Source organism: Sprattus sprattus (assembly GCF_963457725.1).
Source record: "Sprattus sprattus genome assembly, chromosome: 1".
NCBI classification, from domain to species: domain Eukaryota; kingdom Metazoa; phylum Chordata; class Actinopteri; order Clupeiformes; family Clupeidae; genus Sprattus; species Sprattus sprattus.
This window is the reverse complement of record NC_137920.1, coordinates 76,006,535-76,021,524: the sequence shown is the minus strand read 5'-3', so window position 1 is coordinate 76,021,524 and position 14,990 is coordinate 76,006,535. Positions and strand designations below refer to the sequence as shown.

Here is a 14,990-nt window from a genome sequence, read left to right as displayed (position 1 = left end):
TGTGTGTGTGCCTCCTGATCTATCTAACGTGTGTGTGTGTGTGCCTCCTGATCTATCTAACGTGTGTCTGTGTGTGTGTGTGTGTGTGTGTGTGTGCCTCCTGATCTATCTAACGTGTGTGTGTGCCTCCTGATCTATCTAACGTGTGTGTGTGTGTGCCTCCTGATCTATCTAACGTGTGTGTGTGTGTGTGTGCCTCCTGGTCCGCTGCAGGTTGCAGAAAGGATGCGGGGCGGGCTGCAACAGCGGCGGGAACATCGAAGACTCGGACTGCGGCGGCGGATCCTCCTCCATCACCAACAACAACCCTGCAGGACACCCCCCCCAGAGCAACGCCTCCTCCCTGCCCCTGCCCCACCCCCACCCCCACCCACACCCACACCTCACCACCGTACAGCCCCCTATGGGTAAGGCCAACACACTACACCTACCTCACACACCCACACAAGCTGCACAAGCTCATTTCAGATCACCAACAGCAGGCACTGCCAGTGGGAAACTGACTGTGCGAGTCGGGGCTTATTGCCTTACTGTCAGTGGAAAGTGTGTGTGTGTGTGTCTGTGCATGCGTGTGTGATGTATGTCTGCTGACGCCACCTTGTGCGTGCGTGCGTGCGTGCGTGCGAGCTCTGCTGACGCCACCGCTTGTGTGCCGGTGTGTATATGTGTGTTTGCCGGTGTGTGTGTGTGAGAGCTCTGCTGACGCCTCTTCTTGTGTGTGTGTGTGTGTGTGAGCGCTCTGCTGACGCCTCTTCTTGTGTGCCGGTGTGTATATGTGTGTGTGCCGGTGTGTGTGTGTGTGTGTGTGTGTGAGAGCTCTGCTGACGCCTCTTCTTGTGTGCCGGTGTGTAGGGACCGACAACCCAGTGGGCCCCACGTGGCCCCACCACCACCACCATCACCACCACCACCACCATCAGCCCCTCCCACTGGCGTTGCTCAGCCAATCGGAGGGCAGGATGGACGCCGGGCTGGTCTCCTCGCTCCACCGCACCTCCTCCATCCAGGGCCTGCTGGGCCAGCACCTGTCCAGCTCCCAGCTGTCCTTCAGCAGCTCCGTGGTGCTGCCCCCGGCCGAGCGCTTCTGCCCCGGCAGCCTGCAGGACAACCTGGGCCTGCGCTCGGGCGCCCGACCGGGGGGGCTGGCCCTGGGGCTGAGCCTGGGCCAGGGCAGCGGGCTGCCCTACGAGGGGCCCTACGGGAAGTGGAGTCTGTCTGGGAAGAGGGGCTTCAACGGGCCCGCCGCCGCCCTGGCCGACGCAGACGGGATGGTCCAGCAGCAGAGCGTACGGACACAGGTGTGCAGCAGCACGGTGCGTTGAGGTTCTGTGTGTGTGTGTGTGTGTGTGGGGGGGGGGGTGGGGGTGTGTGTGTGGCTTTGGGTTCTGTTCAGCAGAGGGAGGGATGAATATATTTTTTTTTTAAGGAACCATTAAGGAGTCCTTGTCTACAACTAGTGAGCTAAACACCTAAAAGTAGTCAGACAGACACTCTCTCGCAAATGCCAGCAATGGTACGGTTGGCACTGATGAAGGCTATTCAGCCCACTAAACGACGTTGTAGATTTTGAACCAACATAGTGAATAGCTTTGGCGGATAGTGGGAACGGCAGGTTTGGTTTTATATGTAGTTCACTTGTCCGTATGTCATCAAAATGAATTTTAGGACATTATTAGAAATAGTTACAAACCAAAACATTCCTCAAAAACGTAAAAAAAAAAAGAAGGCACAGCTTTCATGACTATTTATTTATTTATTTATTTATTTATTTATTTATTTATTTATTTATTTATTTATTTGTTTTTGTTTGTTTGTTTGTTCATTTATTCGTTTATTTATTTATTTATTTATTTATTTATTTGTCCTGTGTTTTGTTCCCCAGCCTATTCCTCTAGGCCATCCGCTTGACTCCAGCCCGACTATGGACCCTTTGGCGGTGGGGATGGGGGGCCCCCCCTCTGAAAGCACCCCCCTCACCTCGGACGCCCCCGCCGCCTCCCAGGAGGAGTCAACAGAGCTGCCTTTGCTGGAGCACCTGCGCTGAGCACCGGGGCCCTACGGTGGCCCAGCAGACCCATACAGCCTTGTGCTTTTTTTTGCCTTTGCAATTCTGGACCTGCCTAGCCAGGTGCACCATCCTGCACTCAGGTGGAGGACCGGGAGAGAGAGAGGGAGGGGGGGGGGGGGGGGTGAGAAGCCCTCACCTGAGCTCCTGGGACTGATGCGGTTCAGCAGGTGTTCACTGTCCAAAGGAGGAGGAGGGGGAGGGGGGGTCCAGTCCAGTCCAAAGCAGTCTGGTGTGTACTCTGGTTCTCCAGGCCTCTCACGTTGACCATGGATCACAGGCCAACAAGCCAGTGCAGTCTTGTTTGTTTGCCTGTGTCTTTGAAGGGTTTTTTTGGGGGGGAGGATTGAAATGGTGCGAGGCAGATTTGAAAAGGCTTCACCAAAAATCGGGATTGGGGACTCGCCTAACACCTGTTTCAATGCAAAACTGAAATTAAATGGGGGGGGGGGCTCTGGACTCCTTCACGTGCAGATATGGGAGGGGGAGGGGGAGGGGGGGTGCCAGGTGAACTGATCTGAGACCAGGGCAAGAACATACCGGAGGAAGCTCTCGTCGTCTCTCCCTTACAAGTGTTAAGCAAGGCTTTATCATCACCAAACTAAGGAGAATTATCAGGTTATTGATTGATCATCTGTCTGCCCTGGCAGTTCAGAGAGAAGCTAGTCAAGCTGGCCACTTGACCCCCCCCCCCAGTTTAGCGATTAGATGACAGAAGCACCAAAGGACTCGTGCGACTCATCTCCCTCCAGCCTCTCTGGCCCGCGGCCCCCGCCCCAGCCCCAACCCGTCTCCTCAGAAGAGCCGTCACACACGGACTCATACAGATCACCTAGACAAGAACACCGCCCCACACTTCATCTTCATCATTAGTGGCGGTGTCGACGCATTTCAGGGACAAAAATGCTAACACACACACACACACACACACATACACACATACACACCATGTACACCCCCCATTTCCCAGCGGAGGTGCTCTAACCTATATAGTTTACAGCCTTCTCAGGCAGAGGCACCCAGGTCCACACACACACACACACACACACACACACACGGTCAAATGAGGAGATTCAGTGTGAACTAGTGCTCTGTTGGGGGCCAGAGAGGAGGAGGAGGAGGTGGCGGCAGGAGAAGCGCTATGGTCAGCTGCGCCTTAAGATACCCTTAAGTTTCCCTGTGACAGATGTCTCTGTTTATATTGCTCATGTTTTTGCTTTGTTTTGTTTTTCCTGTGATTTGGTTGATGCGAATGTGTCTTACAGGACTGGTCTCCAGGACCTCCTAATGTGGCTGAGGAAAATCATCCCCCCCCAATCCCCCTCCACCCGACCCCACCCCCTTCAAACCCTTGTTGCCCCCATTTACTCTGACTTCACTCCGCATTGGGCAGGACCCCATGTACGTCCCTCCCACTGCATTACTACTGCTAGGACCGCCCACGAGCCCCTTACTACTAAGCCCAACCCTAACCAAGCTACTGGTGTGTGGGTCTCTCCACTCCAGCGTTGTAGTTGGAGAAGGGAGCAAATGGAACAGGAAAGGGTTTTTCTTTCTTTTGTTAATATCGCTGGAGAAATCGCTTGTTGTTGTGATGCGCTGAGATTAACTGGAAGGTGAGTGGACGGTCCACTGCTGCATCAGGCGCCTTCTCTCTCTCTCTCTCGCTGTCTCTCTCGCTCGCTCTTGCAGTCTCTCTCTCTGTCTTTCTCTCTCTCGGAGTCTGTGGAGTGTTGGTCCTCTAAGAAGGGCTCACGTTTATGGGGTTTAATACAACTGGAAATTATTTTTTTGTCACTTTGAGTTGAATTCTTTTTTTTGTTTTTTTTGGGTTTGTTTGTGTTGCACACCACCAGAAAAGGCGAATGATTCGCTGATCGATCAAGCGTCTCTCACCACACAGGACACATATCAGTAGCCTGTCAAGTGCACTGCTGTGCGTGTGTGCGCATTTGAAGCGTGTTTGTATACATGAGTGTGTGTGTGTGTGTGCGTGCCATCGTATGCAAGGTGTTTATCACTATAGATGTTTGGTGTCAGGGGTTTAAGTATTCTGAATGGCCAATGCGCGTTCATCGATCGGTTGTTAAACTCTTTTGGTTAGGCGTGCTGTTTGTCATTCTGGCCCCAAATTATAATATCCTGGTTGTTATATCCTAACTCTCAGTGGATGTGTGGTGTGAGAGTCTGGTGCGATACCACCGCTGATGAATGTCTGTGCAGCAAGGCTGCCCTCGTGGCCCCAACGCGGCTGCCCTCGTGGCCCCAACGCGGCTGCCCTCGTGGCCCCAACGCGGCTGCCCTCGTGGCCCCTACGCGGCTGCCCTCGTGGCCCCTACGCGGCCGCCCTCGTGACCCCTACGCGGCCGCCCTCGTGGCCCCTACGCGGCTGCCCTCGTGACCCCAAAGCGGCTACCCTCGTGACCCCAACGTGGCTGCCTGCAGTCTGCTGGACAGGGACACAAGAACTGGTTCCTCTTTCAGTGGATGTTGACTGAGGCATGGAGGATTACTTCGTCTTGTGATCTCTGGCCCTTTTGATGAACTAGTTGAACCTAACCATGGGTTGTGTGTGTGTGTGTGTGGTTCTGTGTGTGTGTGTGTGTGTGGGTGGTGGCAGAGCTGGATGTAGGATGCTGATGTAGATGTTTACAACCCAACCCCACCTCACTGTCAGTCGGGACACCACTCTGACAGGTGCCTCCAGAGGTCCACACACACACACACACACACACATACACACACTTCAGGTGGCCAGGAGTCTTAGACCGGCACCTCTTTGCTTGACTCTGGAATACAAAATCTGACATCCAAAGAGAAAAGGTTGCTGCTTCTTTCCAAATGTGTGTGAGTTAATGTCAAATGGCTAAGATCAAGCAGTGGCTGTCATCTTCATACAGTAATGTCGTGACAGTGGCTCGTCTGTGTGTCTCAGAAGCAAGCAGTTGTTTTTTGTTTGTTTTTCAAGACCATTTTTGTTTGGTTGTTGTTGTTTTTGTTTGTTTCTTCTCTCTCATATTCAGTGTAATTTCCAAAGCAGACAGGGAGTTCTTTTCTTACTGGGAGAGAGGAAAGCACAAGTTACTGGATGGACTTGGGTGTCAATAATAAAAGGGATTTAAAAAAATCTCTGCCATTTATGTACAGCATGTTTTGTATATAAATATATATTTAAAAATATAAATCTATTTTATTATTATTGGATTTCTGGTTATTTTTAAAGGAAGACACTACTTTGAGTCTTAGGGGAGGCCTTCTCCTGGGTTTCTTGCGTCATCAAGAGGCCGCCTCTGGGGAGTGGGCATTCTCTGAACATTTGAATCATGCCGTTTGGGGGGAAGAATTGATTAATACTGCTTTTGCACAACTATTGTAAAATAGTCTACCATCCCACATTTTTTATTGTTGTTGTTTTAGTTCTTCTATGGGGGTTGTTTTATTTAAAAACTGTAATTCAATATTCAAAGTTATGTACAGTTTTTTATGTGATTTTTTTTTTGTTTTGTTTTGTTTCCTTATTTAAATTAAAGCTTTTTTGTGTCATCGTTTGCAAAGCAAGAAGTGTGTGGTTTAATTTGGGGGGGGAAGGCGGGATGGGGTTGTGCTGGACCAATCAGTCATGCTGTTTCACTATGCAACCAACATCCCAATGTCTTTCTTTTGGCCATTGGTTCATTTGAGAACGATCCAAACCATCGGCATAAACCCATAATGTTTGGAAGACCAATAGCAATCTAGAAATACAGCAGATGTGACACAACTGATTATGAGATAAAAAAAATATGCAATTGCATTGTACAGATTTTTTAAAATAATATCTCAGCCAGTGCACCACAGGAGAGTAGAGATTCTTTTCTGCCTTTTTATTTATTGATGTAACCCAGTTGATAGGCGTGGAGCAGTTAGTGACGTGAACTGAGAGAGTCAAAGTGGTTAGGCGGGTGGACTGGTCGGTAAAGTGTTAATTCTGAGCCTCCCCTGGCGCCAGCAGCTTACACAAAAGAGCGCTTGATGAGCGAGGGGGTGTATCTGATCTCGTTATAACACTCCTCTTCTTCCTCCTGCTCCCTCGGACTCCTCATCTTCCTCTCCTGGCCGGTGCGGTGAAGCCAGAGCACCAGCACCAGCAGGGCCAGGAGCACCAGAGCCATGGAGAGGGTCAGCAGCACCCCCTGCAGGATTCCTGGGGAATCGTCAGGAGCTGGAGGAAAAACACAACACAAGACAGGGAGGCTGAGGGGGGGATGGAATTAGAACGCTGGTTTGATGACTTGACGTGCCCACATTCAAAAATGGAAACTATTTCTATAAACAGAACAGGACATGTATAGATTAGCAAGATCCTAGAAGGTGATGACTGTTCAAGCAAGGCTATTCAGTGGTGTAGTGGTCCCTGGAGAAGTGGGTATACTCTTAAACGCCCTGTTTTGAGAAGTGAGTATACTCAATGCTGACTGAAAAATAAGTGGGTATACTCCGTATACCTACGTATACCCTGGACTTCACCACTAGGCTATGAGAGATCTGTGCTCCTAAAACTCCTGAAATTATAACTGTAGAAATAATTGAACTCGACTTGTCTGCTAATTGTCGAGTCATTGCGATGTGGCATGAAAATGAGGCAAGAGTCAGGATACTCACGGCTCCACACAGAGAGGTTGATGTAGCAGTTCTGGGTGCCCAGGACGTTGGACACGGAGCAGCGGTAGATCCCAGACGTCTGCGCTGATATATTGGCCATCTGAATAGAGCCCGACATGTCACCTGGAGGGGGAACCAGTTTTAGAACAAGTGTTTTAATCCACCCCCTAGATCAGTGATTCTTAACCTGGGTTCGATCGAACCCCGGGGGTTCGTTGAGCCACTCTCAGGGGTTCGGCAGGGGTCAAGACACACAGTATAGCCCGGTTCACACTAGCAATGTCGGGCCGTTTTTATACATGCCTACATTTTGAAGAAATCATATTTTATTTTTCAAATTACGAAGGTTTCGGCGAATGCACTGATGAAGCTTGCAGGGTTCAGTACCTTCAAAAAGGTTAAGAACCACTGCCCTAGATTCTGTTGGGATAAGCAAGATAATTCTACGCAACGTTTTATAAATGAGGCCCAACGTTTACTGTCTGGTATAGTAAACATAAGAGATTCACATCCGAACATCTTCTTCCCCTCTTCTTCCCACTGTGGTGAAGTGGATCATGCATCTGACCTGTCCAATCAGAGGCCTTGGGCAAGCATTCCGGTGCATGTGCACACCAGTGTATGTGTAACACTAACCTGAAACTTACGAAAAAAACACTGCCTTGGGCAGACACACACACACACACACACACACACACCCTCACTCACAGGTGAAGCTCACTGAGGAAGCCTTCGGTTTGAACCTGAACAGAATAAGCCAGTTGCATTACAAATCCAGGCACTGAACCCCTCAGCCCCTGATTGACTTTTGTGGAATTTTGACTATGAAGCTGATGTCGAGACATAGGCGTCCTTTGGGGCTGACAGGAGATAGACACAGACAGGACAGGAGATAGACACAGACAGGACAGGAGATAGACACAGACAGGACAGGAGATAGACACAGACAGGACATGAGATAGACACAGACAGGACAGGAGATAGACACAGACAGGACAGGAGATAGACACAGACAGGAGATAGACACAGACAGGAGATAGACACAGACAGGACAGGAGATAGACACAGACAGGTCAGGAGATAAACACAGACAGGAGATAGACACAGACAGGACACAGACAGGACAGGAGATAGACACAGACAGGACAGGAGATAGACACAGACAGGACAGGAGATAGACACAGACAGGACAGGAGATAGACACAGACAGGACAGGAGATAAGCACACAGATAGGAGATGAACACGCAGACAGGAGGTACATATGTGTCCAGCGTGCATCTTTGGAGTGGAGCGCTGGTGGCGCAGTGGTAGTGTCCACGCTCCACACCACCAGGGTCACCGGTTCAAACCTCAGCACAGGAGAGAAGGTGGAGAGGACCTGGTGGACTCAGAGGCCCTGAAGCAGGTGGTACATCAGGATGGATTGCAAAGAGAAATACATGGGGGGGCTTCCTTGGCCCCCCGAAACAATCTAGTAGAAAAAGCAGGGGTTATAAACTTTTTTCAGTGGGCCAACTTGACTTTTGGAACCCACAAAACAGTGATGACACAGTATGTATATACACCACTGAAAAAGTCTATAACAGCCTGCTTTTCTACTAGATTGTTTCGGGGGGCCAAGTAAGCCCCCCCATGTCTTTCTCTTTGCAATCCATCCTGACATGCCACCTTCCTCTCCAGTGCTGAGGTTTGAACCAATGACCTTGGTGGTGTGGAGCGTGGGCACTACCACTGCGCCACCAGCGCTCCACTCCAAAGCTGCACGCTGGACACATATGTACCTCCTGTCTGCGTGTTCATCTCCTGTCTGTGTGTTTATCTCCTGTCTGCTGTGTATATTTATAGTATTCTTGGTGTGTGCACTATAGACGGAGGATGCCAGTTATCAATGTCCGTCAATTGATAGCTGATGACAGCCATTAGGAGGTTATGGGAACCGTTGTTCCTGAGTTTCTTACTTTCCATGTTGAGAGGCAGCGAGATTTTTTCCGGCTCCAGCTTCTCCCAGCGCATCTCTGGGGTGGGCACCCCCTCTGCGACGGCACAGGAGAGCGTCACGCTGCCGCCGGCCTCGGTGTCGCCCTCCCACAGGCACACGGGGAGGGAGGGAGGGGCTGCATAGACGGGAACCAGGAGTACGCTACGTCAGGTCTGGGGAAACGGATCGCTTCCGTGTGCTCCATCTTTACACTGCAAAAATGCTTTTCTAACCTAGTGTTATTACTCTTATATTGAGATGAAAAAATCTAGTTGGTCTTGTTTCTAGCTAAATTGTACTTACCTAGTGCTTTCTTGGTAAGGTTATTTTTGCCTATTTCAAGCAAATATTACTTATTTTAGGAAATCTTAACAAGCCAAACTTGCTTAACGCACTGGCAGCCAAATTTGCTTGTTTTAAGCAGGATTTTGTTAAAACAAGCAAATTTGGCTTGTTAAGATTTCTTAAAATAAGTAATATTTGCTTGAAATAGGCAAAAATAACCTTACCAAGAAAGCACTAGGTAAGAACAATTTAGCTAGAAACAAGACCAACTAGATTTTTTCATCTCAATATAAGAGTAATAACACTAGGTTAGAAAAGCATTTTTGCAGTGTATGCACTATTAAACGGGTGAGGGTGGACAGCAAAGAGCGTTCTACAGCATTTATGTTTATTTATCAGTACACACACACTAAATGTGTTTACGGCCCTTACAATGAACAAATGTTAGTAATTGTAAACAAGGCTTCAGGCTGAATCTGAGTTAATTAAATGTTAATCGAGAATTAGTTGGGGGGTCTGGGGGAAGTATCGATGCTTATTCCTGAGCCTGTAGAAAGTGTTAATGCTGTTATCTTGTGTGAGTTCACACACACACAGACACACAGACACACACACACACACACACACACACACACACACACACACACACACCGGACACACACACACACACACACACACACACACACACACACACACACACACACACACACACACAAACACACACACACACACACACACACACAAACACACACAATCAGAGAACAGCATGGGACCCAATAATTCAGTGAGCATTTTCAATTAAAGCCAGCCAGCGCTACAGACGAGACAGCAGGTTATTAGGACGTGCCCTGCAGGAACAAGTGCACAGGAAGGAGACTACTAATTCATAGATGAAGAAACCTACAATGCATGCTCCTCTGAGGGAAGGCTGAAACGGGAAAAGGACAGGGACAGGGAATAACGAACGTCTGTTTCACCCTCCCAGTGGCAAGATCACTGCAGATCATTTACAATGGATCATTCAGACCAACTAAAACAGACAAACTTCAGACAACACTGAGTGGTGTGTGAAAGTAAGAATCTGATGAATGTGTAGATGCATTTTTAGCATTCTGGTGCATTTTCAGGGCTTACAGGTGATCAAATGAAATGCCATCATATCACTGCTGGGATCGTGTCGGTCTGTGACTACATTTACATTTATTCATTTAGCAGACGCTCTTATCCAAAGCGACTTACAAGGATGTATACACATTTTTTTTTTTTACATTTACACTGATGGCACACAGCACATCAGGAGCAATTAGGGGGTTGAGTGTCTTGCTCAAGGACGCTTCGACAGGGAATCGAACTAGCAACCTTCCGACTAGACGTGAGCGAGCGGTGAAGAGGGACTCTTACCCAGAACACTCAGGCTGAGTTCCCCTATCCCCGGATCTCCAACCTCTGGTGGGTTGCTGACCACGCAGCGGTAGATGCCCGAGTCAGACACCCGGGAGTCGTTCAGGATCACGTCTGCGCTCCACGGGACTCCTGTGAAACCCACCCGACCAGTGAACGCAGGGCTCTCAATCACCTGCCCCTGGTCATACACAATCACCTGCAACACAAAGAGTTTCCATCAGTGGTGTAGTCCAGGGTATACGCAGGTATACGGAGTACACCCACTTATTTTTTCAGTCAGCATTGCGTATACCCACTTCTCAAAACAGGGCGTTTATCCTGTGCTGTATGGGAGTATACCCACTTCTCCAGGGGCCACTACACCACTGGTTTCCATCCACTGACTGACAAAGTGCACAATGAAAGAATCAGTGGGGGACACTTGGTTTCACTTTTTCACTACTGAATAGGGTTTCATTAATCCTGCAGAATGGATTTAAAGCAGCAATACGGTGTTCTGTTCCACAACTAGCAAGATAACTACCTAAAAGGTATGCAAAAACCTTGCAAACACCCCAAACAGCCCAGCTGACACTGATAGAAGCTTACCAACACACTAACTGGTGTCATGCGTGTGAAAGCTTTCTTACATTTTTGTTCCAGCCCATTATTCTGGATGGCAAGTGGGAAAGACACAGGTGTTTATCTGTCCTTCAAATGACCATATGCTATCAAAATGAATTTGAGGATGGTACCAAAACTAGTTGACTATAAAACCATATCTCAAGTGTCAAATTGTTGCATAGTGTTACTTTAACCTTCACCTTGACCCTGCCAAAGAAGGTGAAAGTAACAATTTGTATGTACGCCTTGCCCTTTGTACTGTATAGGTTCTGTATAAGCCCTCCCTGAAGGAAAAGATTCCCCACCCCAATTATCATTGCGTAATTTGCACATTACATAGTTCAGCATTCCACCAATAGCCACATCTAAATGTAACCCCGTCAAAATGTACACACATCTTCATTGTATTCATGCAGTCATTGTACACTCCCTTCTTAGGATATATGTTTACATAGGAACACTTTATTTGGATAGCCTGCCTAAAGAGACAGCTGGTTTAGTGAAATTCAAGTTTAGTCTTTCCAATTGTTCACCTTAGCCCAACCCAACCCCTAACCCTAACCATCAATTGTAGTTAACAGAGTTTCAACAGATAGTTTGTTTTCTAATCTGAGCATCTGTAGAAAGTCCATAGGGGACCATCCAAATCAGTATATTTATCTGTAGATAGTGCATAGGGGACCATCCAAATCAGTATATTTATCTGTAGATAGTCCATAGGGGACCATCCAAATCAGTATATTTATCTGTAGATAGACCATAGGGGACCATCCAAATCAGTGTATGTATCTGTAGATAGTCCATAGGGGACCATCCAAATCAGTATATTTATCTGTAGATAGTGCATAGGGGACCATCCAAATCAGTGTATGTATCTGTAGATAGTCCATAGGGGACCATCCAAATCAGTATATTTATCTGTAGATAGTGCATAGGGGACCATCCAAATCAGTGTATGTATCTGTAGATAGTCCATAGGGGACCATCCAAATCAGTATATTTATCTGTAGATAGTGCATAGGGGACCATCCAAATCAGTGTATGTATCTGTAGATAGTACATAGGGGACCATCCAAATCAGTGTATGTATCTGTAGATAGTCTATAGGGGACCATCCAATAGGGGAGTGTCTTGTGAGTACCTGTGAGGGGGAGTCGGGGTCGGAGAGCGGAGCCAGGGTCCAGATGATGCTGAGGCGGGAGAGGGGGATCATGGTGAAGAAGGAGCAGGGCAGGACCACAGAGTCCCCCTGGATGGCCTCCATGCTAGACTCCCGCACCGTCACGCGCACTGCGTCTGGGGAGGTCACAGGAGGTCAGCACTGAGGACTGGGGTCACAGAGGAGGACAGCACTGTGGACACAGAGGACACAGAGGAGGACAGCACTGTGGACTGGGGTCACAGAGGAGGACAGCACTGTGGACTGGGGTCACAGAGGAGGACAGCACTGTGGACTGGGGTCACTGGGGTCACTGGGGTCACAGAGGAGGACAGCACTGTGGACTGGGGTCACAGAGGAGGACAGCACTGTGGACTGGGGTCACAGAGGAGGACAGCACTGTGGACTGGGGTCACTGGGGTCACTGGGGTCACAGAGGAGGACAGCACTGTGGACTGGGGTCACAGAGGAGGACAGCACTGTGGACTGGGGACACAGAGGAGGACAGCACCGTGGACTGGGGACACAGAGGAGGACAGCACTGGGGACTGGGGTCACTGGGGACACAGAGGAGGACAGCACTGTGGACTGGGGTCACTGGGGACACAGAGGAGGACAGCACTGTGGACTGGGGTCACAGAGGACACAGAGGAGGACAGCACTGAGGACTGGGGACACTGGGGACACAGAGGAGGTCAGCACTGTGGACTGGGGTCACTGGGGACACAGAGGAGGACAGCACTGTGGACTGGGGTCACTGGGGACACAGAGGAGGTCAGCACTGTGGACTGGGGTCACAGAGGACACAGAGGAGGACAGCACTGTGGACTGGGGTCACAGAGGAGGTCAGCACTGTGGACTGGGGTCACAGAGGACACAGAGGGACAGGCCAGGATGTCCCCTCAAAGGGCAGACTTCTCACTTAGCCTCTTAGACAGTGTATAATATAGCAGAATGTGCCTCATCGTGGGTAAGGATCTTGTTCTCTAATGCACAATGATAATGTTGGTAACTGCAGTTTCAATCTCCATTATTCTACATAGGTCATGGCCTCATTCTCCATCTCTCATTAGTCATAATTACACACACACACACACAAACACACACTCAACAAACACACACACACGCACACAAATGCACACCTCCTCCCTCATCGCTGTGGCATTTCCAGGCCCTTTGTAAGTGTGTGGGAAATGAAAATGAGGCCTAATTACACATGACAGCCTCCGCCAGTGCAGCCATAGCCATAGAGCTGTGTGTGTGTGTGTGTGTGTGTGTGTGTGTGTGTGTGTGTGTGTGTGTGTGTGTGTGTGTGTGTGTGTGTGTGTGTGTGTGTGTGTGTGTGCCTGTGTGTGGTAGTGAGCGTGAAAATGAAAATGAGGCCTAATTACACATGACAGCCTCCGCCAGTGAAGCCATAGAGCTCCACAGACTGAGAACAAAGGAATCCATGCTCATTTAGCCTCCGATGCGTTCGCCTAAACCTCCAACCTTTTCTTTTTTTTTTGTTACTTAGATTTTATTGAGTTTTTCTGTGAAAGACAATGGTATTGAACACAACCATACAAGTACAAGGTTAAGTGTCTGCATGACAACATTCATTTTGTGCAACTTATTATTGTGACGTGCTACAGCATTCAACCTCCAACCTTTTCAACATGATTTCATTTCTGCAGAATTTTTTCTAAATGTTTCTAAACCGTGACGCAGATAAACATTCAAGAAGGAATCACATCTTGCATATGATTATTTGTATTTAGTAAAACAAGTTGAAAGGCATATATTTGTATAAAACACTGCCGCCATGCATTAGGCCTATTATATATTGCATACACTAAAGTCCTACTTCATATTTCAAATGAGCCGACCTGCAGAAATCTGGTTATTTTCTGGTTATTTATCAGGAAGTGTTCAGGATAATATTTTGCTGTCAAATGAGGAACAGGTCATCAGAACTAACTTTTAGCATTATTTATTTTGTTGAATATGTTGCTACTGTTGTTATATTTATATTGCTATTAAAATTTCACCAAATGTTACATCGTACACATCTACAACACGTCTCAGTACACATCGTGCACACACTGATTCACCGCATCAACGCACTACTTAATAACGCATTACTGCTTCATTATAAACTATGAGTTATGAATTAGCACTCATTAATGATGAATGATGGAAGCGACTCACTGTGCTGCAGAACGGAGTTCCCCAAGCAGGCGGTCCACAGCAGCCACCATCCCGAGCAGCCCATCACTGGCTCCACAATGAGTCCTCCGCCGCGCCGCTGGACTCCATGCCCTCCCTTGTGTCTCTGTGTCCCCCCCCGGCCCCCTCCCCACTCGCCCCGCTCACCCACCAGGCCCTGGCATTGACTGGGCACACATAATTATCTTATTGAGTGACGAATCCAGGCTCACAACCCCCTCTCTCCCTCCCTCTCAATCCCCCCCCTCCCTCCCTCTCTCTCCCTCTGGGTCTGTCAGGCCCCACCCCCCAACCCGATCCCAACCACCACACCACCCACCCCTAACCTCCAGCCACACCACGCACAAACACCCCGATCCCCACAGACCCTTCCTCTGAATCACTCTCTCTCTCAAGAGCACCCCGATCCCCACAGACCCTTCCTCTGAATCACTCTCTCTCTCTCTCTCAAGTCTGTGGACCGCTACAGCACACAGGAGACAGGAGGAGTTGCTCATGAGGCTGCAAGAGGGACACTGTTCATGTTAGATTTGTTTTGTTGTGGTTCTTGTTGTGATTAAATTGTTCAACTTCATGTCAAGTACATAAGAAACACATTAGAACTACAGCCTGTGAGTATTAGAGAGGTTGCCATCTTTGGGACACT

The 14,990-nt window shown here is 48.7% G+C and overlaps 2 protein-coding genes across 3 annotated transcripts in view; one reads left to right on the top strand and one right to left on the bottom strand.

Annotated features, from left to right (window-relative positions):
• Positions 1–2,154, top strand: part of LOC308373307 (pecanex-like protein 3) — a 31,136-nt gene extending 28,982 nt beyond the window's left edge. Inside the window, exons 34-36 of one of the 2 annotated variants that reach the window (XM_080848755.1) lie at positions 214–407; positions 853–1,313; positions 1,883–2,154. In XM_080848755.1, coding sequence (XP_080704881.1) covers positions 214–407; positions 853–1,313; positions 1,883–2,044 — 817 coding nt within the window. In that variant the 3' untranslated portion in view covers positions 2,045–2,154. The remainder of the gene's footprint in view (positions 1–213; positions 408–852; positions 1,314–1,882) is intronic. The other variant, XM_080848754.1, reaches the window with a different exon arrangement.
• Positions 2,155–6,057: 3,903 nt separating this feature from the next.
• On the bottom strand, positions 6,058–14,390 carry LOC308366844 (immunoglobulin superfamily member 11; the record flags this gene model as incomplete). Its single annotated transcript, XM_080840606.1, has 6 exons — positions 6,058–6,266; positions 6,707–6,829; positions 8,666–8,821; positions 10,372–10,570; positions 12,119–12,273; positions 14,327–14,390. The coding sequence occupies 6 exons, from the start codon at positions 14,388–14,390 to the stop codon at positions 6,058–6,060; spliced, it is 906 nt and encodes a 301-aa protein (XP_080696732.1).
• Positions 14,391–14,990: the final 600 nt, after the last annotated feature.